This window comes from Seriola aureovittata, chromosome 19 (assembly GCF_021018895.1).
Source record: "Seriola aureovittata isolate HTS-2021-v1 ecotype China chromosome 19, ASM2101889v1, whole genome shotgun sequence".
Lineage (NCBI taxonomy): Eukaryota > Metazoa > Chordata > Actinopteri > Carangiformes > Carangidae > Seriola > Seriola aureovittata.
In genome coordinates this window covers 23872734-23896827 of record NC_079382.1, presented here as the reverse complement: position 1 = coordinate 23896827, position 24094 = coordinate 23872734, and the positions used below count along the sequence as shown (strand labels likewise).

The window sequence follows — 24094 nt, the reverse complement described above, 5'->3', positions numbered from 1 at the left end:
TTTATGCCTTGTTATACCACAATGTTTTATGTTGTTGTTATGTCTTACTATACTATATCGTCTTCTGACTTTTTTACGGCTTACTGTATTATGACGTGTTTTGACGCTTTTATGCCTCAGTATACTGCGATGTTTAATTGTGTTTTTATACCTTACTATACTGTGACATTTTATGACTTTTTTACACCTTACTATACTATTAGGTTTTATGACGTTTTGATGACTTACTATACAATGATTTTTTTATGATGTTTTCATGCCTTGCTATGATGTTTTATGGCATTTTATGATGTTTTTAGGCCTTACTATACTATGATGTTTTTAAACCTTACTATACTAAGATATTTTATGATGTTTTCACACCTTACTATACTATGACGTCTTCTGGCTTTTTAACACCTTACTAAACTTTGACATTTTTAGGCCTTACTATACTATGTTGTTTTTATGCTTTACTATACTATGACATCTTCTGGCGTTTTCATGCTTTACTATACTATGACCTTTTAAAACGTTTTTAGGCCTTACTATACTATGATGTTTTTACACCTTACTATACCATGACATTTTATGACGATGTTAAAAAGCCATAAAATGACAAAATATAGTAAGGTGTAAAAACATCATAGTTTAGTAAGGCATAAAAGCGTCATAAAACGTCATAGTATAGTAAGGCCTAAAAACGCAATAGTATAGTAAGGCCTAAAAACGTCATAAAACATCATAAAAAGTCATGGTATAGTAAGGCGTAAAAACGTCATAAAACGTCATAAAATGTCATAGTATAGTAAGGTCTAAAAGCTTTTTAAAAGGTCATAGTATAGTAAAGCATAAAAACGTCAGAAAATATCATAGTATAGTAAGGCATAAAAACTTCATAAAACATCATAAAAAGTCATAGTATAGTAAGGCGTAAAAAAGTCATAAAATGTCATGGTATAGTAAGGTGTAAAAAACTTCATAATACGTCATAAAACGTCATAAAACGTCATAAAACGTCATAGTATAGTAAGGTGTAAAAACATCATAGTATAGTAAGGCGTAAAAACTTAATAAAAAGTCACAAAATGTCATGTTATAGTAAGGTGTAAAAATGTCATAGTATAGTAACGTTTATTACTATACTATGAAGTTTTATGACATTTTATGACCTTTTTACGCCTTACTATACTATGACGTTTTTTGACATTTTTATGTCTTACTATACTATGTTGTTTAAACTCTTACTATACTATGTTGTTTTTATTGCCTTTTATGCCATAATATACCATGATGTTTTTTTGACATTTTTATGCCATACTGTACTATGACGTTTTTGGTCATTTTGATGCCTTACTATACTTTGTCCCTTTATTCCTTACTATACTATGACGTTTTTATGATGTTTTTTGCCTAAATATACTATGACGTTTTTTAAAATTTTTATTCCATACTATACTATGACGTTTTTTGAAATTTTTATGCCATACTGTACTATGACGTTTTTTGACATTTTTATGCCTTACTATACTATGTCGTTTAAACCCTTACTATACTATGTTGTTTTTATTGCCTTTTATGCCAAAATATACCATGATGTTTTTTTGACATTTTTATGCCATACTATACTATGACGTTTTTTGACATTTTTATGCCTTACTATACTATGTCGTTTAAACCCTTACTATACTATGTTGTTTTTATTGCCTTTTATGACATAATATACCATGATGTTTTTTTGACATTTTAATGCCTGAATATAGTATGACGTTTTTTGACATTTTTATGCCTGAATATAGTATAACGTTTTATGACATTTTTATGCAATACTGTACTATGACGTTTTTTTGACATTTTTATGCCTGAATATACTATGACGTTTTTTGACATTTTTATGCCTGAATATACTATGACGATTTTTTGACATTTTTATGACCGAATATACTATGACGTTTTTTGAAATTTTTATGCCTGAATATAATATGACGTTTTTTGACATTTTTATGCCTTACTATACTATGACGATTTTTTGACATTTTTATGCCTTACTATACTATGACGATTTTTTGACATTTTTATGACCGAATATACTATGACGTTTTTTGAAATTTTTATGCCTGAATATAGCATGACGTTTTTTGACATTTTTATGCCTGAATATACTATGAAGTTTTTGACATTTTTATGCCTGAATATAGTATAACGTTTTTTGACATTTTTATGCAATACTATACTATGTTGTTTAAACCCTTACTATACTATGTTGTTTTTATTGCCTTTTATGCCATAATATAGCATGATGTTTTTTTGACATTTTTATGCCATACTATACTATGACGTATAAACCCTTATTATACTATGTTGTTTTTATTGCCTTTTATGCCATAATATAGCATGATGTTTTTTTGACATTTTTATGCCATACTATACTATGACGTTTTTTTGACTTTTTTATGCCTGAATATACTATGACGTTTTTTGACATTTTTATGCCTCACTATACTATGTTGTTTAAACCCTTACTATACTATGTTGTTTTTATTGCCTTTTATGCCATAATATAGCATGATGTTTTTTTGACATTTTTATCTCATACTATACTATGACATTTTTTGACATTTTTATGCCATACTATACTATGACGTTTTTTTGACATTTTTATGCCTGAATATACTATGACGTTTTTTGACATTTTTATGCCATACTATACTATGTCGTTTTTATCGCCTTTTATTCCAAAATATACCATGATGTTTTTTTGACATTTTTATGCCTGAATATAGCATGACGTTTTTTGACATTTTTATGCCTGAATATAGTATGACGTTTTTTGACATTTTTATGCCTTACTATACTATGTCGTTTAAACCCTTACTATACTATGTTGTTTTTATTGCCTTTTATGACATAATATACCATGATGTGTTTTTGACATTTTAATGCCTGAATATAGTATGACGTTTTTTGACATTTTTATGCCTGAATATACTATGAAGTTTTTGACATTTTTATGCCATACTATACTATGACGTTTTTTTGACATTTTTATACCCGAATATACTATGACGTTTTTTGACATTTTTATGCCATACTATACTATGACGTTTTTTGACATTTTTATGCCTTACTATACTATGTCGTTTAAACCCTTACTATACTATGTTGTTTTTATTGCCTTTTATGACATAATATACCATGATGTTTTTTTGACATTTTTATGCCATGCTATACTATGACGTTTTTTTGACAATCTTATGCCAAGATATACCATGACGTTTTTTTGACATTTTTATGCCCGAATATAGTATGACGTTTTTTGACATTTTTATACTATGTTGTTTAAACCCTTACTATACTATGACGTTTTTATTACCTTTTATGCCATAATATAGCATGATGTTTTTTTGACATTTTTATCTCATACTATACTATGACGTTTTTTGACATTTTTATGCCATACTATACTATGACTTTTTTTGACATTTTTATGCCTTACTATACTATGACGTTTTTTTGACTTTTTTATGCCTGAATATAGTATGACGATTTTTTGACATTTTTATGACCGAATATACTATGACGTTTTTTGACATTTTTATGCCTGAATATAGTATGACGTTTTTTGACATTTTTATGCCTTACTATACTATGTTGTTTAAACCCTTACTATACTATGTTGTTTTTATTGCCTTTTATGCCAAAATATAGCATGATGTTTTTTTGACATTTTTATGCCATACTATACTATGACGTATAGATCCTTATTATACTATGTTGTTTTTATTGCCTTTTATGCCAAAATATGCCATGACGTTTTTTTGACATTTCTATGCCATACTATACTATGACGTTTTTTTGACATTTTTATGCCCGAATATACTATGACGTTTTTTGACATTTTTATGCCTAAATATACTATGTCGTTTAAACCCTTACTATACTATGTTGTTTTTATTGCCTTTTATGCCATAATATACCATGATGTCTTTTTGACATTTTTATGCCATACTATACTATGACGTTTTTTTGACATTTTTATGCCTGAATATAGTATGACGTTTTTTGACATTTTTATGCCTGAATATACTATGAAGTTTTTGACATTTTTATGCAATACTATACTATGTCGTTTAAACCCTTACTATACTATGTTGTTTTTATTGTCTTTTATGACATAATATACCATGATGTTTTTTTGACATTTTTATGCCATACTATACTATGACGTTTTTTTGACTTTTTTATGTCTGAATATACTATGACGTTTTTTGACATTTTTATGCCATACTATACTATGTCGTTTTTATCGCCTTTTATGCCAAAATATACCATGATGTTTTTTTGACATTTTTATGCCTTACTATACTATGTTGTTTTTATTGCCTTTTATGACATAATATACCATGATGTTTTTTTGACATTTTAATGCCTGAATATAGTATGACGTTTTTTGACATTTTTATGCATGAATATACTATGAAGTTTTTGACATTTTTATGCCATACTATGCTATGACGTTTTTTGACATTTTTATGCCATACTATACTATGACGTTTTTTTGACATTTTTATGCCCGAATATACTATGAAGTTTTTTTGACATTTTTGTGCCTGAATATAGTATGACGTTTTTTTGACATTTTTATGCCTGAATATAGTATGACGTTTTTTGAAATTTTTATGCCTTACTATACTATGTTGTTTAAACCCTTACTATACTATGTTGTTTTTATTGCCTTTTATGCCATAATATACCATGACGTTTTTTTGACATTTTTATGCCATACTATACTATGACGTATAAACCCTTACTATACTATGTTGTTTTTATTGCCTTTTATGCCAAAATATACCATGACGTTTTTTTGACATTTTTATGCCATACTATACTATGACGTTTTTTTGACATTTTTATGCCCGAATATACTATGACGTTTTTTGACATTTTTATGCCTAACTATACTATGTCGTTTAAACCCTTACTATACTATGTTGTTTTTATTGCCTTTTATGCCATAATATACCATGATGTCTTTTTGACATTTTTATGCCATACTATACTATGACGTTTTTTTGACATTTTTATGCCTGAATATAGTATGACGTTTTTTGACATTTTTATGCCTGAATATACTATGAAGTTTTTGACATTTTTATGCAATACTATACTATGTTGTTTAAACCCTTACTATACTATGTTGTTTTTATTGCCTTTTATGCCATAATATACCATGACGTTTTTTTGACATTTTTATGCCATACTATACTATGACGTTTTTTTGACTTTTTTATGTCTGAATATACTATGACGTTTTTTGACATTTTTATGCCATACTATACTATGTCGTTTTTATCGCCTTTTATGCCAAAATATACCATGATGTTTTTTTGACATTTTTATGCCTTACTATACTATGTTGTTTTTATTGCCTTTTATGACATAATATACCATGATGTTTTTTTGACATTTTAATGCCTGAATATAGTATGACGTTTTTTGACATTTTTATGCATGAATATACTATGAAGTTTTTGACATTTTTATGCCATACTATGCTATGACGTTTTTTGACATTTTTATGCCATACTATACTATGACGTTTTTTTGACATTTTTATGCCCGAATATACTATGACGTTTTTTTGACATTTTTGTGCCTGAATATAGTATGACGTTTTTTTGACATTTTTATGCCTGAATATACTATGACGTTTTTTTGACATTTTTATGCCCGAATATACTATGACGTTTTTTTGACATTTTTGTGCCTGAATATAGTATGACGTTTTTTTGACATTGTTATGCCATACTATATACTATGAAGTTTTTGACATTTTTATGTCTTACTATACTATGTCGTTTAAACCCTTACTATACTATGTTGTTTTTATTGTCTTTTATGACATAATATACCATGATGTTTTTTTGACATTTTTATGCCATACTGTACTATGACGTTTTTTTGACATTTTTATGCCTGAATATAGTATGAAGTTTCTGACATTTTTATGCAATACTATACTATGTTGTTTAAACCCTTACTATACTATGTTGTTTTTTTGACATTTTTATGCCATACTGTACTATGACGTTTTTTTGACATTTTTATGCCTGAATATAGTATGAAGTTTCTGACATTTTTATGCAATACTATACTATGTTGTTTAAACCCTTACTATACTATGTTGTTTTTATTGCCTTTTATGCCATAATATAGCATGATGTTTTTTTGACATTTTTATGCCATACTATACTATGACGTATAAGCCCTTACTATACTATGTTGTTTTTATTGCCTTTTATGCCATAATATACCATGACGTTTTTTTGACATTTTTATGCCCGAATATACTATGACGTTTTTTTGACATTTTTATGCCTGAATATAGTATGACGTTTTTTGACATTTTTATGCCTTACTATACTATGTTGTTTAAACCCTTACTATACTATGTTGTTTTTATTGCCTTTTATGACATAATATACCATGATGTTTTTTTGACATTTTTATGCCCGAATATACTATGACGTTTTTTGACATTTTTATGCCATACTATACCCTTACTATACTATGTTGTTTTTATTGCCTTTTATGCCATAATATAGCATGATTTTTTTTTGACATTTTCATGCCATACTATACTATGACGTTTTTTTGACTTTTTTATGTCTGAATATACTATGACGTTTTTTGACATTTTTATGCCATACTATACTATGTCGTTTTTATCGCCTTTTATGCCAAAATATACCATGATGTTTTTTTGACATTTTTATGCCTTACTATACTATGTTGTTTTTATTGCCTTTTATGACATAATATACCATGATGTTTTTTTGACATTTTAATGCCTGAATATAGTATGACGTTTTTTGACATTTTTATGCCTGAATATACTATGACGTTTTTTGACATTTTTATGCCTGAATATACTATGACGTTTTTTGACATTTTTATGCCTAACTATACTATGTTGTTTAAACCCTTACTATACTATGTTGTTTTTATTGCCTTTTATGCCATAATATACCATGATGTCTTTTTGACATTTTTATGCCATACTATACTATGACGTTTTTTTGACATTTTTATGCCTGAATATAGTATGACGTTTTTTGACATTTTTATGCCTGAATGTACTATGACGTTTTTGACATTTTTATGCCTAACTATACTATGTTGTTTAAACTCTTACTATACTATGTTGTTTTTATTGCCTTTTATGCCATAATATACCATGATTTTTTTTTGACATTTTTATGCCATACTATACTATGACGTTTAAACCCTTACTATACTATGTTGTTTTTATTGCCTTTTATGCCATAATATACCATGATGTTTTTTTGACATTTTTATCTCATACTATACTATGACGTTTTTTGACATTTTTATGCCATACTATACTATGACTTTTTTTGACATTTTTATGCCTTACTATACTATGACGATTTTTTGACATTTTTATGCCTGAATATATTATGACGTTTTTTGACATTTTTATGCCTTACTATACTATGTTGTTTAAACCCTTACTATACTATGTTGTTTTTATTGCCTTTTATGACATAATATACCATGATGTTTTTTTGACATTTTTATGCCATACTATACTATGACGTATAAGCCCTTACTATACTATGTTGTTTTTATTGCCTTTTATGCCATAATATACCATGACGTTTTTTTGACATTTTTATGCCATACTATACTATGACGTTTTTTTGACATTTTTATGCCCGAATATACTATGACGTTTTTTTGACATTTTTATGCCTGAATATAGTATGACGTTTTTTGACATTTTTATGCCTTACTATACTATGTTGTTTAAACCCTTACTATACTATGTTGTTTTTATTGCCTTTTATGACATAATATACCATGATGTTTTTTTGACATTTTTATGCCCGAATATACTATGACGTTTTTTTGACATTTTTATGCCTGAATATAGTATGACGTTTTTTGACATTTTTATGCCTGAATATAGTATGACGTTTTTTTGACATTTTTATGCCTGAATATAGTATGACGTTTTTTGACATTTTTATGCCTTACTATACTATGTTCTTTAAACCCTTACTATACTATGTTGTTTTTATTGCCTTTTATGCCAAAATATACCATGATATTTTTTTGACATTTTTATGCCTGAATATAGTATGACGTTTTTTTGACATTTTTATGCCTGAATATACTATGACGTTTTTTGACATTTTTATGCCTGAATATACTATGACGTCTTTTGACATTTTTATGTCTTACTATACTTTGACGTTTTTTTTACATTTTATGCCTTACTATACCATGTCGGTTTATTCCTTAATATACTATGACATTTTATGACATTTTATGACACTTTTTTGCCTTACTATACGAAGACGTTTTTACACCTTACTATACCATGACATTTTATGATAAAAAGCCATAAAATGACAAAGTATAGTAAGGTGTAAAAACATCATAAAACACCATAAGACGTCATAGGACTAAAAATGTCAAAGTTTAGTAAGATGTTAAAAAGCCATAAAACATCATAGTATAGTAAGGTGTAAAAACATCATAAAACACCATAAAAAGTCATAGTATAGTAAGGTCTAAAAACTTTTTAAAAGGTCATAGTATAGTAAAGCATAAAAACGTCAGAAAATATCATAGTATAGTAAGGCCTAAAAACTTCATAAAACATCATAAAAAGTCATAGTATAGTAAGCCATAAAAACGTCCTAAAACGTCCTAGTATAGTAAGGTGTAAAAACAACATAGTATACTAAGACCTAAAAATGTCAAAGTTTAGTAAGATGTAAAAAACGTCATAGTATAGTAAGGCCTAAAAACATATTAAAAGGTCATCGTATAGTAAAGCATGAAAATGCCAGAAGATGTCATAGTATAGTAAGGTGTAAAAACATCATAATACATCATAAAACGTCATAAAACGTCATAGTATAGTAAGGCCTAAAAACGTCATCGTATAGTAAGGTGTAAAAACATCATAAAACGTCATAAAATGTCATGGTATAGTAACGTTTATTACTATACTATGAAGTTTTATGACGTTTTTTTGCTTTATTATATAATGACTTGTTTTATGTTTTTATGCCCTACAATACTGTTAAGAAGTAGAATTTTTCCCAAGTGTTAAATACTTTACCATTGTAATACTCTAAGTTGTTAAATAATGGTCAGACAAAAGAAGTTACTTTATTCAGGGAGTCATAAAAACTTTCAATCATACAAACATGAGCTCTACATTCAGTCCTTCATACCTTCAGGCAAACCTACATACAAACCATCCATTCCTTCATTTATTGATTCATTTATACATGCATCCAGATCCACATATAAACATACCTTCAAACACATATGTACATACATACGTTCTGTTTGTCACAATATGAGAAACATATAAACTGTTCAAAGATCCATGTTCCACTACATGACACCAAAGTTGCCGCATCTTTTCATAAGATCATAAACTTTGTGTGTGTCGTAGTTTTTCCAACCACAGCTACAAACAGGAAAAAGTAAAACAAAATCAAACAAAACAAGAAATGGATTCCATTTCCACATTCCAGTTCTGTGAGAGGTCCAGCTCAGGACAGATCTCAGCTGAATGTCCAGGGGCCCCCGCCTCAGATAGTGAGTATTAGAGCTGCAGCTGCTCAGCATGTACACGGTGTTATGAAGTTATCACCTCTCACCGAGACGTCTTCATCATCCTCATCCTCCTGCAGCGTCTGATCTCACACTGAGAGAGGAAACAGAGCAGGTCTGCTGGGAAACACAGAGAGATCAGAGCAGAGAAGAAGCAATCAGTCGCCTGCTGCGGGGTTCACTTCAGATTCCTGACAACTCAGATTTCATCCCTCAAGACAGTGAAGAATCTGTGTGCGTGTGTGTGTGTGTGTGTGTGTGAGTGAGAGTGTGTGTGTGTGTGTGTGTGAGTGTGAATAAAGTGGAACATTCAACACAACCGTCTCTGTGAATTAATTACTTGTATATATATATATATATATATATATATACACACACATATACAAATATATACATATATATATGATATATATATATTTAAACACTTGATGTTCTTGTTCAGGTTCCTCTGTGTTCTGTTTAATCTCATGTTGATTTAAATCTATAGAACTGAAGTGGTTTAAGAGATTTATGCAAAAAAAGACCCTGAATCTGATCCTGACCCTGATCCTGAATCTGATCCTGAATCTGATCCTGACCCTGAATCTGAGCCTGACCCTGATCCTGACCCTGATCCTGAATCTGATCCTGACCCTGAATCTGATCCTGATCCTGAATCTGATCCTGATCCCCCTCCCTCTTTCAACAGAGACAGATGTTTCGGGTTTCCTCCAGCAGGGGGAGCCATTTGTTCAGAAATGTGTTTTTAACTTTCTCTGATCTGTTCAGCTGAAAACGTATTTTCATGATTTCATGATCAGTGACAGTGTCAGTAACTGAACGTGATCTCCTGATTCTTCACAGACTTGTCTGTTGTTGATTTGAAACTGTTGATTTCTTTCTGTTGACTCAACATCCTGACGTGCAGCAGCGTCACAGATTCAGTGTCTCCTTCTTTTATTTTGTAAAGCTGCATTTGACGCACGAAGCATCATATAAAAATGAGGCGTAATTATCAAAGTGTGGAACATAATAAACAATGTTTCTGTGTTGTTTATCATTAGTAGACTCAAGATCATTACCTCAGGCAGCTCCAGGGTCCAGTGGTTTGGGGTCCGGTGGTTCAGGGACCAGTGGTTCGGGGACCGGTGGTTCGGGGACCGGTGGTTCGGGGTCCGGTGGTTCGGGGTCCGGTGGTTCGGGGACCGGTGGTTCGGGGTTGAAAGTACCAGTATTTCATATTTTTAATTTCTTCTTTTTTGTACTGCACATGTACCAACCAGTCATTTCTTTATTTAATTGCTTTATTATTATTATTAATTTACACTGCACGTGTTCACAACAGGCTACATTGGATATTGTCATTGCTTCTAATGTATCTCTTTTTATTTTAGATTGTCTCTATTCTTATTTCATTTTCCCTCGTGCTGCTGTGTCAAAGTTCAATTTGCTACACAGGGATCAATGAAGGTTCATCTTCATCTTCCTCTTCATCTTCTTTTATAGCCCACTGTTTTATTTCTGACAGAAAATGTTTGTTCCAGTTTGAAAAGTAAGAAAACGGAACATCTGGACTCGTCCTGGCAGCAGCTGCACATCTGTACAGATGTGTGTTTCATCTGTTCCCTACAGTAAAAATAAAAGCTGCCATTTTCTTTATGTACTTGACTTTGTTTCCCAATAAACCACTTGAATAAAAGTTGTTTTATATTCAAACTAACACATGATAAGGACACACGGAGTGTTTTGCAGCAGCTCAGGAACCAGGTTCTGCAGAGGCTTTGTTCCTCAGAGGGGCGGAACCACAGAACACACGGGTCCGGTCTGAGGGGGAGGGGGAGGAGGAGGAGGAGGAGGAAGAGTCCACACGGTCACCGAACGCCTTTGTGTCCGCAGAAGCAGCAAAACTTCCCCCGACAGCAGGCGAGGAATCCCGGCGTCAGCAGCCGCCGCGCCCCGCTGGAGGAGCGGGGGACATTAGTGAAGCAAGAGACGGATGTGGATGGTGTGTGAGGAGGAGGAGGGAAAACTTGGAGCAACAGAGAGAATAAAGGAGGAGTGGAGGGGCGTTTATTGTTCGGATCTCCAGACGCATAATCGAGTCCGACAGAACCCGGATCGATCTGATCCACCAGGAGTCCGGAACAAATGGAGGCCAGGGAGAGTGAGGAGTCAGGAGGCTCCTCCAGGGATCAGTGTTCACACCTCGGTGCAGCAGCTGCTGACATGCCGCCACAGATCAGCGCAGAAAACTGCTACAAGCTTCTGACAAAAGCCAAGAGCGAGGGCGCGGAGGGCGCGAAGCAGCGGCTCTACCGATACATGAGCGACCACTACCTGCACGTACTGCGGACTCCCGCCGTGTACGGCCGGCTGACAGCGGGGGAGAGAGAGCACATCCTGGCACGGAGGATGGAGGGGAGGAAGGTGCTGGCGGTGGCCGAGAGTAGCGAGGTGTGCGACCGCGCGGGGAGCCGGGACAATAGCCGGCCGCAGAGTCCGCTGCTGCCCGCCCCGGAGGACCACAACCACCGGCGGGTGTTCTGCCTCCACCCGGACACTCAGCAGTGGGAGGTGCTGACCAGCCTGCCGGAGGAGGTCCCGGCAAAAGGCTCCGGGATGTGCACCATGTACAACTACCTGTTCGTGGCGGGGGGGATCAGGGCGGAGGGGGACGGCCGCTCCAGGGCGTCGGATCGGGTCTTCTGCTACAACCCGCTGACCGGCCTCTGGAGCCAGGTCCGGCCGCTGACCCAGCCCCGCTGCCAGCTCCGACTGGTCTCCATGGACGGATACCTGTACGCCATCGGGGGGGAGTGTCTGTTCACGGTGGAGCGCTACGACCCGCGCGCGGACAGGTGGAGTCAGGTGGCGCCACTGCCCAGAGGCTCCTTCGCGGTGGCGCACGAGGCGACTTCTTGCGGCGGGGAGCTGTTCGTGTCCGGAGGCTCGCTCTTCTACCGGCTGCTGCGCTACGACTCCCGCCGCGACGAGTGGGAGGAGTGTCCGTTCAACGAGAGCCGGCGGCGGTCCACGGACATGGTGGCGCGCCGCGGCCTCGTGTACCGCTTCGACGTGGACCGGGAACGCGCGGGAGTGAAGGTGTACAAGTACAACACGGTGGTGAAGGTGTGGCTCGGCGGCGCGAGCTTCCCGCTGGAGAACCCGCTGCCGTTCCGCTGTGCGGTGCTCGAGGACCGGATCTACTGCGTCAACCGGAGCCAGACGCTGCAGTTCGAGGTGCGGGAGGAGGGGGAGGGGTTCCTGCCGGACGTCCTGCCCCCCCCCGCAGAGGCCAGAGGAGCCCTGGTGCCCTTTGTCCTCTGTCTGAACCGGGACAAGTCTCCAGGACCAGGACCTGAACCCGGTCCAAAAAAGTGCTAACACGTGAACCTGCCTCCTTCCTCCTCCTCTTCTTCTTCTTTTTCTTCTTCTTCTTCTTTTTCTTGTTCTTCTTCTTCTTCTTCTTCTTCTTCTTCTTCCTCTTCTTCAGCTGTGCCTTTATCTTTTATTCCCGCTTTAACCGACGTTTAATGAAAGTTTATGTTTCCACTTGTTGCTGCATGAAAACCAGATGTTTGTTTAGTCCAGCTGCAGCAGACATCTGGAGCAGAGACTGTACAGGTGAGCATCTGGTCACTCCACCTGCCGGCTCCTTATCAAACAGCTAAAACAAACACTCTGTTACCTGCATGTGAGGTCATCCTCTCCAGTGTGACATCATCAAAGTGTTTTTGGCTCCGCCCCCTGTCGGTCTGAGTCTCTTGAACACAAACAAACAGCAAACTGAATGTCAGACAAGGTCAAAGGTCAAAGGTCATGTTCTGATTGTTAAGCCTGAGATGAAACAACACTTGTGTCTCTCTCTGATCATCTTATAAAAATAATAAAAAAGGCGGGAAAGTTGCTGCTTCCAGCTGCTCAACATCTTGTGTCTTTACTTTTCATTGTGTCAGAAAACCTTTATTTTGACGAGGCGGAGCAGAGAGTGTTTCCTCTTCCTGTGGCTGCAGAGAGTCTGGTCCAGGTCAGTATAGAGAGGTGGTCAGTGCAGCGCCCCTGTCCAATCTACGGTGGCCCAGAGAGATCAAAACAAACAGCCTCAGAAAACAAATGCTTCAGTCTGACATATGAGCTGCAAATAACAACACAACAGATGTGTTTCCAGGGGACACTAAACGGTGACGGACCTCAAAGCTAAGCTAACACCTAACATTTTTACAATAATATCTGAATCGTGATATTGACGTTAGAACAAAAACCTTCAGCTCATTTTCCGTCACGGCGCCTGAGCCGAGTCTGTCACTTAACAAAAAAGAAATAATGTTTCACATCTGAAGGAGATTCTTTAATGTTAAATATTAATTTTACTTTATTTGTAGAATTAAATCCAAACAGTTTGAGGATAAATAATTCGTAATTGTAATTTTGAAAGAAAATTAAAACTTACAATAAAGTTATAAGTTGTAATTTTTAGAGAAAAATAATAATATAAAAAATAATGTCATTTTACATTTAAAAAGAAAAGTTGAAAATTTGTGACATGAAATGATGAAAATTCAAGAGGAAGTTGAAAAATTTTAATGAATATTTTGAGAGAAAGTCGTAATTTTACAAAACAGTGATTGTGACTGAGTCAGAATAAACTACAGTGTGTGTGTGTGTGTGTGATCATGGTGATGTAACCATGTGACATGTGACCCAGACACTGGAGCTCTGTCAGAGGAATCATAGTGTTTTGTGTGTGTGTGTTGACTCTTTATGATCTGAACAGAGACTCATTCATATTTTATCTGCAGTGTGACAGAGTTTAACTGAGAGCCAACACACACACACACACACACACACACACACACACACACACACACACACACACACACACACGCACACACACACACACACACACACACACACACACACACACACACACACACACACACACACACACACACTCTGTACAGTACACTATGTCTCAGTGTGTCACTGACCTGCTGCATCATTATCATCATCAGTTCTTATTATCGACTGTCTCTTCATCTTCCTCTTCATCAGGACCAAACTTTGTCTGTCCTGGAAACTTCCTGTTAATTACCAGTGAAACACAAAAAAAGAAATTACTATTTTCCAGGAAATTACCAGGAAAGTTTCCAGGAAATAAGCTGAAAAATAAAATGTTACCAAAATAAAGTGAATTACTTTTATAAAGTGGAACAATCCTCATCTTTCAGTCCCTGGGAGAGCAGCAGAATGTCTCACCTGTCTCTTCTTCTGTGGGGTCAGGTGGGGTCAGGTGGGGGTGGTCAGGTGGGGGTGGGAGTGGTCCTCCAAACATCGACAGCAGCTGAAACTTTCTGCTGAAAAACCAAACAGCAACAATCCAGCAAAGATCCACTGGAACAAAACCCTGACTCCTGACAGGAGCAGAGTGAGACCTCCCCGTGACATCAACAATCTCAGTGGGTGGCGCCACCTGCTGTTCACACCCACAATTACAGTGATGATGAAGTAATAATAAATAAAAACCTTTTGGTATTAAAACAAACTGCATTTTATTCTGAAGGGACGCGTTTACAGTGACGTACTGATACATTCAAATTCAAGGTTATAAAAATAAAATCATGTCCGAGCAAAATATTACATTAACACAAACAGTTTAAAAAATAAAAGGCAGCGGACAATAAGAAGAAAAGTTAGGAAAATAAAAGTCTGCAGATGTTTGAGGATTCAGTGGAGGTTACACAGAGTTCAAACTTAAATCCAAAGCTCAGCAGTTTTTAATCTGAAAATCCTCAGATGAAGTTAAAGAGCGAAAAGCTGCAGCAGAAAATCAAGTTCCACATTTGGTTTTATTTTGAAGGTCTGAATGCTACACTGAAGAAATGCTGTTAATGATTCCTAATTTAACAGCATGAAATATCATATCCACCTCTGTCCAGTGAAAACCTTGTATCTCCAAATGTTACAGTCTGAAGGATTATCTGTTTGACACTGTCTTACTGTTAATAAGACAAACAGTGATGAAGACAGAGACACAACAACCACAAAGAGATACAGGCATATTTCACATTTACAAGCAGAAATCAAAGATAAAAGATTGTTTCTTATCTTTTAAATCATCATCAATCAACCCCTGAGATTTTCCTCACTGACTGAAAACCGGAGCTACAACACAATATTACAAAATGTCTGACAGACTTGAGTCAGGTTTGAACTCCCAGACCTGCAGACCTCGAGCTCAGGTCCAGTGAAGCTCCCGGTCCAGAACCCACCAAACGACCTCACATGGTGAAAGACGAGCCGTTCTCGCTGGATCCGTCCACCGAGCGGCGACTGGAGACATAGACCTCGGAGGTGACCCTGGAGAAGCGACGCGGGGCGATGTACCTCTTGCCCAGACACCACAGGTCCTGGAAGATCTTTCTGAAGTGGTTCCTGAACTTCACCCCGACGAAGGCGTACAGGACCGGGTTCAGACAGCAGTGCAGGTAGGCGATGGTCTGCGTCACGGTCTTGGCCACCTCCACGCTGTCCGACGCCTCGCACGACTGCAGCTGGAACATGGTGACGGTGTCGTAGAACAGCACCATGTTGTAGGGCAGGTGGCAGGCGATGAACACCACCACCACGGCCAGCACCACCCGCACCGCCTTGTGCCGCTGGAAGTTTCTGGCTCTAAGCAGCGTGACGATGACGGCGGTGTAGCAGGCGATCATGATGAACAGCGGCAAGAGGAAGCCCACGGACAGCTGGATGCCGGGGACGGCCATCTTGGTCGTCCAGGCCGTGTTGTTGTCCGTGAACCTAAACTCGCAGACGGAGTGTGGAGACCTGGAGGTCAGATTGTCCTCCTGGTCCTTGTACAGAAAGTCGTCCCGGATGTGGGTTCGATTGTCCTCCTCGAGCATGTGGATTTGCCCGATGTGGCTCGGCTCGTACCAGTTGTAGAAGTAGAAGGTGGGGACGGACAGCAGGAAGGCGAAGGTCCAGACGATGGCACAGATGATGCGGCTGTAGGGCAGCGAGCGCAGTCTGAAGCTGCGGCGGGCCTGGACGATGGCGATGTAGCGGTCGGTGCTGATGCAGGCGAGCAGCAGCATGCCGCTGTACAGGTTCACACTGTAGGAGCCGCGCAGCAGCTTGCACGCCACCGGCCCCATCGACCACGCAGACAGCTCATTGTAGACGATGAAAGGCAGCGTTGCCACGAACAGCAGGTCCGCAATGGCCACGTTGAGCAGGTAGACGTCGGTCATGGACTTGGTCCTCTTGTAGAAGGCGTAGGTGACGATCACCAGGCTGTTCCCCACCAAGCCCAGGATGCAGATGATGGAGTGGATGTACGGGCCGACCACCCGTTCCACGCTGTTGTTGTTCTGGTAAGAACAAGGTGTAATCCACTCGTCGGTATAGTTACCGTAGTCGTAATCTGATTGGTCGTCCTCTGGGTAATTCATCTTCTTGTTGTTGTGCTGCGAAAGAAGAAAAGAGAAAATCAGACAGAGAGGTGATGATCTCTTCAGTCCTGTAGGACAACTCAGCTGTTGAAGGTGTTTCTGTTCAGATGCAAAACATGAGGCGGGAAAGTAAATTAAACAAACAGCTGCTTCTCGTCTGAAACATCTGCAGCAGAGACACTCCTCACGTTTCTTTTCACATTTAGAACAAACAATAAAAGGAAAACAGACAAAAGGAAAATGTTAATAAATGCATGTTAACGAAGGGCCACCCACTTGAGGCGGCGCAAGTCGTTCTGTTACTGCCAAATCATGTAGAGACCCTCAGAGAGACACAGTAGAAGGGATTCTTCCAAAGATATGCAACACTTCCTGTTTTGACTGCTGGTCACAGGAAGTTGTTCCTTTGTAAGTAAGAGTGACAGTCGTCTGATAACTTAAGGGTCATGGTTAGAGTAAGGGATGAAAACGAGCCTGAATAGTTAGAATAGATAGAGACCAACTTCCATCTTTACGTTTTGGAAGACGCCCGTTCCAACGGGAGAACTCCCGAGTCTCTACGACAACAGGAAGTGGTAGAAACTGACAGTTTCTCTTGAATAACTTTGGCAGGCGTGGTCACAGGGTCGTGATATTTGGTTTGGATGTGTGTCCTGATCCCCTGCACACATCCTGTGTGTTTGAAGTGATTGTCTCCTTTCCTTCCAAAGAACCAAAAATGTGAGTACAGACAATACTACAGTATATCTAGGAGATATACGACTCGCAGCCTCCCTTTTCTCTTCTTTCTTCTTCATGTTATAATTATGAGCGTTCAAAAGCTGATGCTGTGTTTATGTGTGTAGTATTTTCATCATACATGAAAAACCTCAATGTTCCGTCTCTCACACTTATTCTTATTTTTTCCTTCATTTTGTTTCTTCCTCTTTTTTTCACAATTCAGCTACTTTCAATGAACACGTTTTTGAATTTGTGATGTTGTTTGTGGGAGTTAGAGAATAAAACGCTTCCTAGAGAAGGCAGCGGTCCAAGCTGAAACCTCCCATAAAACCTCAACTTCTCACTTCCACTGTTGGACTGAGCAGATCCCACATGTCGATCAGGAACCGCCACAGGAGGATTTAGTTCCTGTAGCAGCTTCCAGTCTTTACACTACAGCCCCATGTTCACTGTACAGACACGAAACATCTACAGGGTCCACACATCAAAGTCCTGGTCTCAGTCCAGCAGAGGTCCAACATCAGGTCCTGTTGTTAGACCTCTAAAAACTTCGATTACAAACCTTTGAGGACGTCTGGGAGCAAAGAGTCCTGACGGGTGTCCGGGTGTAATGATCTCAGCTTTACAACTGGTCAAACCGGTTTACAGCCTGAGACGCAGCAGCATTTAAAGGCACAGAGAAATAAACACACAAACAAATAATTATAAAAATATTAAATATAAAACAGTTTGTCTGTGTCTCTGCTAAAAATATATTTTATTATGAAAATCCCTCTCTTTCCTGTTCCTGTTAAAAAGTCAATAAATCTAAGAGATGAAATTTAAAGTTGAGGTTGAAAAGGAGAAGTCGACTTCAAACTTAAATTTCATCCTGAATTTATGGGTTTAGATATAATTAGATTTAATGTAATGTGACATTTAAAGTGCGGAGAAGTGGCGCGCGTGTGTGTGTGTGTGTGTGTGTGTGTGTGTGTGTGTGTTTATCTCGATGTCATAAGGCAAATATGTTGTTTACATTTCTGAAAACCAGATTCAGGTCTAATCTCGTCCCTGGAGCCAAAACAAAGACTCAGACCTGCTGAAGTCATAAAACACTAGAGTTTATATATTTATATTTATATTTACACACATATATATATATATATATATATATACATATATAGTTCACCCAATTGTCAGTGGATTCGAAATTCACTCCTACATTTCAATATCATAATGAAAATTCATTCTCAGTGTCGGTCTTTCACCTGCAGACAAGACGTGTGTTCATGACGTCACAACAGGTTCTTTTATTTGCTTCTTTGTGTTTCCACGTGTTTGAACTGGATTTTCAGCCTTTTGTGTTTGTCGTGTGCAGACTGAGATGATGAGGATCTGAAACAGTTGAAGGTCACAAAGTTCTGACTTGACTCAGTTTCATCGTTTCAGTCGAGATTTAAACGAAGTGAAACTGGCACAAATGTCTCATGGGGGGGGGGGGGTAAAGAGTGAGGAGGTTTCACATGAGAACGCTCCATTGTGGTGGATGGTGGTGGTGAACGAGTGAATGTGAACGTGTGAGCGTCTGAATAATGAGAGGAAGTTTGCAGAAAAAGAGGTCAAAGCAGCGAGTGACCCAGTTCAGGTGATGTGTGGTTTTTTCAGGTCACACTCACTCTGAGCATCATGGGAGTTTTAAGACGCCACAAAGGATCAGTTACTTAACGTGTTTCACATCGACTCGACTGAAATGAGGAAATCAAATAAAAGAGTGACTGTACCTTATGAATTGAGCAACGTGTGTGTACAGGTGTGTTTACCTGGACAACCACAGGACTCGTGTGTCAGACTGACTCTGGTTCCTCAAACGCCTCGTGTTCCCGCTCTTTACTTCTGCAGCCGCTCAGTTTGTCCTCTCCGACTTCCCGTATTTCAAATGTCACCTGGAAACAGACGGTTTGACTTGAACGAGTCCTGGTCCTATTTGGATCAAGAACCAGTTCTCCGCCTGACACGTGTCACCTGTTCAGGTGTTTGTGTAATTAAGCACTTCCTCTGAATGCAGGACTTCCTCCAGCTGATCAGACCGGGACTGGACCAGACCGCCTCTGCTTTCTAACACCTTCCCCCACTATCTGACCTCTGACCTCTCTGACCTCACAGTGGCGCTGTCATCATCGAGTTAATGTTTACACTCACAATTCTTTCTCCATTTTAACCTCAATGCATCAGAAAACCTCAGTTTTCCCGCCATTTTCCAAAAACAAAAGAAAAAATCAAACAGTCAAAGTGACCTGAGAAGAGTTGACATCTGATAATCAGCTGATTCTCAGGTCAGTCCAGTCTGAACACCTGGTTCATGACAGGTTAAAGTGGGCGGGGCTTATAATGAATACATCTACGTTTCACCTTCAACTTTTAACAAAACTCGAGTCGTTCAAAGTGTCACGAGAACAAAACGTGACGAATCTCATACAGATGTTACTGATGTTACAGATGTTACTGATGTTACTGACGTTACTGACGTTACTGATACTCACGTTACTGATACAGATGTTACAGATGTTACTGATGTTACAGATGTTTACATATGCCTTTGTCTTTAATTCCTTCGTTATTTGTGACAATCTTCTTTTTGTTTCTGTTGCTTATTTTCTGTTTGTTTTTGTTTGTTTCTATTTGAATGATCGTTTGTTTTACTTGTTGTTTTTGTGACGGGATCAAATCAACAACGACAAAGAAACAAAGAAACAAAGAAACAAAGAAACAAAGAGATGAATCCACTGACTGAAGCTTCAGTTCAGACGATCTGTTTCTGTAATTTTAAATTTTGAAAAATCACACCCTTATAAAGGATTTATAAATCTTTATAATCAGGTTATTAATTCAGTTATTGACACTTTGTAAATCATAAATAAACAATTATAAACAAGTTGTTTTCATACATTGATGCAGGAAAGATCAAGTTAATGTTTCCCGCTCATGAATCTGATTAACGAGTTAACTCCATTAATAACTGTTGGCAGGAGCCTGTTAGTGACTCGTTAATAAACAACAACAGATCCAGTCTGGAATCGTCACGAGGAAAAGTAGATTGAATTTATAGTTCATAAATACTGGAGTCTAGACCAGTGGTTCCCAACCTGAGGGCCGGGCCCCACCTGAGGACCGGGCTCTACCTGAGGACCGGGCCCCACCTGAGGACCGGGCCCCACCTGAGGGCCGGACTCTACCTGAGGACCGGGCCCCACCTGAGGGCCGGGCCCCACCTGAGGGCCGGACTCTACCTGAGGACCGGGCCCCACCTGAGGACCGGGCTCTACCTGAGGACCGGGCCCCACCTGAGGGCCGGACTCTACCTGAGGACCGGACTCTACCTGAGGACCGGGCCCGCCTGAGGGCCGACAAATCATTTACAAACAGTTCAATTATGATGAAAAATAAAAACATTAACGATGTTTCTAAATGTCTTAAAATAAAATAATCTTTAAAAACATGAAAACGACCTCGTATACGACAAAACTGAGCTTCAAGTCCGTCCTGAACGCTCCATCGTCATCAGTCAGTACAAACTGCTCTGAGAACAGATCTGTCTGAGATTTTCAGGTTGGTGAAGTTCTGATCTAAACATAACGTTGTTTCATTAAATCCTCCCACTGTGGAAAAACCTAAAGATTATTTTCTCTATTTAACAAACGTCTAAAATGTCATTAAACTATAAAGTGAGGTGAGAATATAATTTATTCGGATCTCTTCATCAGTTCATTATTATTTAACCCTCTGAGGACATTTTCACTTCCACCTTTTAAAAGTTTCTGACATAAAATAACAGCAGAGAGTTTAATATCACGATGTCCGAACAGTCTCATCTCTGTCACCAGGTCACTCACTGTCTGAACTGATCATCGGCCCAAACGCTGAAAACTTGACGCCTGGTTTTTGAAACTCCTCGAATGTCTTGTGAAAACAAACCTTGACTGACGTGAGTTCACTAACATCTATGTTCATAATCACAAAGCAGGATGATAAAAGCCTAAAATGAAAGTTTTGATATCACTGGGTGGTGGAGTCGTCTGTCGCTCGACTGTCACCTCCTCCACCTGAGCAGCTCCTCCACCTGAGCAGCTCCTCCACCTGAGCAGCTCCTCCACCTGAGCAGCTCCTCCACCTGAGCAGCTCCTCCACCTGAGCAGCTCCTCCACTGCAGCACAACGTCCTGTAGCTCCATGCTAACAGAATGACCACGTCTCCTGTGCAGCACGACACATTTACTGAGCCATAAATCACTGAAAATACATTAAAACTAATCTGTTCTTCTTTGATCATTTATATGAAAAGTGTTGGAGTGAAGGAAAAATACTTTGAGGGCTGCACGCGCTGAACACCCTGCACGCGCTGCGCGCGCTGCACGCGCTGCACCGCGGCCAGTTTATAACTGTAAAAACAGGCAGCGTCAGCTGTTTGTTTTAGTGCTGCACTGATTCATCAGGCTGATTAAAAAGCTCACGAGGCCAATGAAACACAAAGTGTATGTAGACGCCACAGACGGAGACTCTGCTCAGGGAGACTGGGAACATTAATGAGAAGAAAAGGCTCATGGGAAATACTGAGGAACTGTTTCCTGCTTTACAACCTGCAGCTCATCCACTGGGACTGGAGCTGAAACAGAGATGCTGCTGCACAGATCTGATATTGTTTATTTCAGTTTTCATTTATGTAACAAGTTCTTTTACAAATTTACCTGTGGACATCTCTAACATTGTTTCATTTAGAATAAGAGCAGTGCAGACAGAGAGCACATCTGTCAGCAGACAGAGAGCACATCTGTCTGCAGACAGAGAGCACATCTGTCTGCAGACAGAGAGCACATCTGTCAGCAGACAGAGAGCACATCTGTCTGCAGACAACATGTGTCATGTGTTGGCGTTGTCTGAGCAGATCTGAATGAATTTCCCCTTGAGGGCAATAAACTGCAACTTCATTTACATTCAGCAGTTTTGTGTTTTCATTGTTATTAAATTCTTGTATTTTATCAGATTAAAAGAAAAAAACAAAAGATATCAGCTTCATATATCGTCAGTCCTGCTCTCTGAACATCTGCCTATCATTCATCTATATATCATTCAACAAAACTATATACAACAGAGGAACCAGAGTCCTGCATCACTTCCTGTTTAATGTCAGGAACAGTACCACACCACAGTCTGCACACGTATATACAAAGGAGTTTATATATATATATATATATATATATACACACATACAGTATATATATATATATATATACTGTATGTGTGTATATATATATATATATATATATATATATATATATATACACATATATATATATATATACACACATACAGTATATATATATATATACACACATACAGTATATATATATATATATATATATACTGTATGTGTGTATATATATATATATATATATATACACATATATATATATATACACACATACAGTATATATATATATACACACATACAGTATATATATATATATATGTATCAAGGAGATGTGAGAAAGTGGCGAGTCGACAGATTCTAACCACCATATTTCTATGCGGTGTTATCAGAGACCTTCACAGAAACTTTCTCTCTGTCGTTCGCTCTGTGGTTGAAGAGATTCATCCTCCAGCTGTTGGAGATAAATTTCGTGTCACATCTGTATGAATTCTTGACGTTTTTCCTGGAGCTGGAGGAGACGAGGTCAGAGACGGGGTCAATGTTCTGACCTGTTGGTCTCCTTCACCTGGTGGTCAAAGGTCACATGACCAACGTCAAACTGTAGAGCTGATTTTCTTGTCTTGATTTTGCTGTTGTTATGTGACGTGAACACACTTCCTGTTGATTTTCAGGATTAAGTGCGAGAAAAGCAACACCCAGACCTCCACAGTCTGCACCACCACAAACAGAGACCTGAACATGTTCCAGGTCAGACCTGGTCCACTGAGAAACGACGTAATCCGTCACATGACCTGGACTTCACCGCTCAGGACAAATCCACTGACTCTACATCAGTCACAGCAGCTCTCACACAGGAAATATCCCTTCAAATTAAAAGTGAGAGTAAGAAGCAGAAGTGGAGACAGAGGTCTCACTGCAGGAGGGAACATTCAGCAAAAAGAACAGAAGGAAGAGAAAAGAGAGAAAGAAGAGAAAGAAGAGACTCACCGGATCGCTGCTGGTTGCTCTGTCACTCATACAGGTAATGGTGAAGAGAGAGAGTGAGAGGGGAGGGGAGACAGAGAGAGTGAGAGAGAGAGAGAGAGAGAGAGGGAGGGGAGACAGAGAGTGAGAGAGAG

General features: G+C 38.2%; 2 protein-coding genes across 6 annotated transcripts; one reads left to right on the top strand and one right to left on the bottom strand.

Annotated features, from left to right (window-relative positions):
- The first annotated feature begins 10582 nt into the window (after nucleotides 1-10582).
- Nucleotides 10583-13545, top strand: LOC130187413 (kelch repeat and BTB domain-containing protein 11-like). Its single transcript, XM_056405016.1, has one exon. The coding sequence runs from the start codon at nucleotides 11767-11769 to the stop codon at nucleotides 13000-13002; it is 1236 nt and encodes a 411-aa protein (XP_056260991.1). The 5' UTR covers nucleotides 10583-11766; the 3' UTR covers nucleotides 13003-13545.
- A 1597-nt stretch (nucleotides 13546-15142) lies between these two features.
- On the bottom strand, nucleotides 15143-24088 carry ccr6a (chemokine (C-C motif) receptor 6a). Of its 5 annotated transcripts, XM_056405021.1 has the most exons (5): nucleotides 23964-24045; nucleotides 19592-19714; nucleotides 19040-19166; nucleotides 18355-18441; nucleotides 15143-17087 (listed from the first exon to the last, which is right to left on the bottom strand). In XM_056405021.1, the coding sequence occupies exon 5, from the start codon at nucleotides 17070-17072 to the stop codon at nucleotides 15897-15899; it is 1176 nt and encodes a 391-aa protein (XP_056260996.1). In that variant the 5' UTR covers nucleotides 17073-17087; nucleotides 18355-18441; nucleotides 19040-19166; nucleotides 19592-19714; nucleotides 23964-24045; the 3' UTR covers nucleotides 15143-15896. The 5 variants fall into 5 exon arrangements, with proteins under 5 accessions (XP_056260996.1, XP_056260994.1, XP_056260997.1 ...); XM_056405019.1 differs by lacking the exon at nucleotides 18355-18441; XM_056405022.1 differs by lacking the exon at nucleotides 19040-19166.
- Nucleotides 24089-24094: the final 6 nt, after the last annotated feature.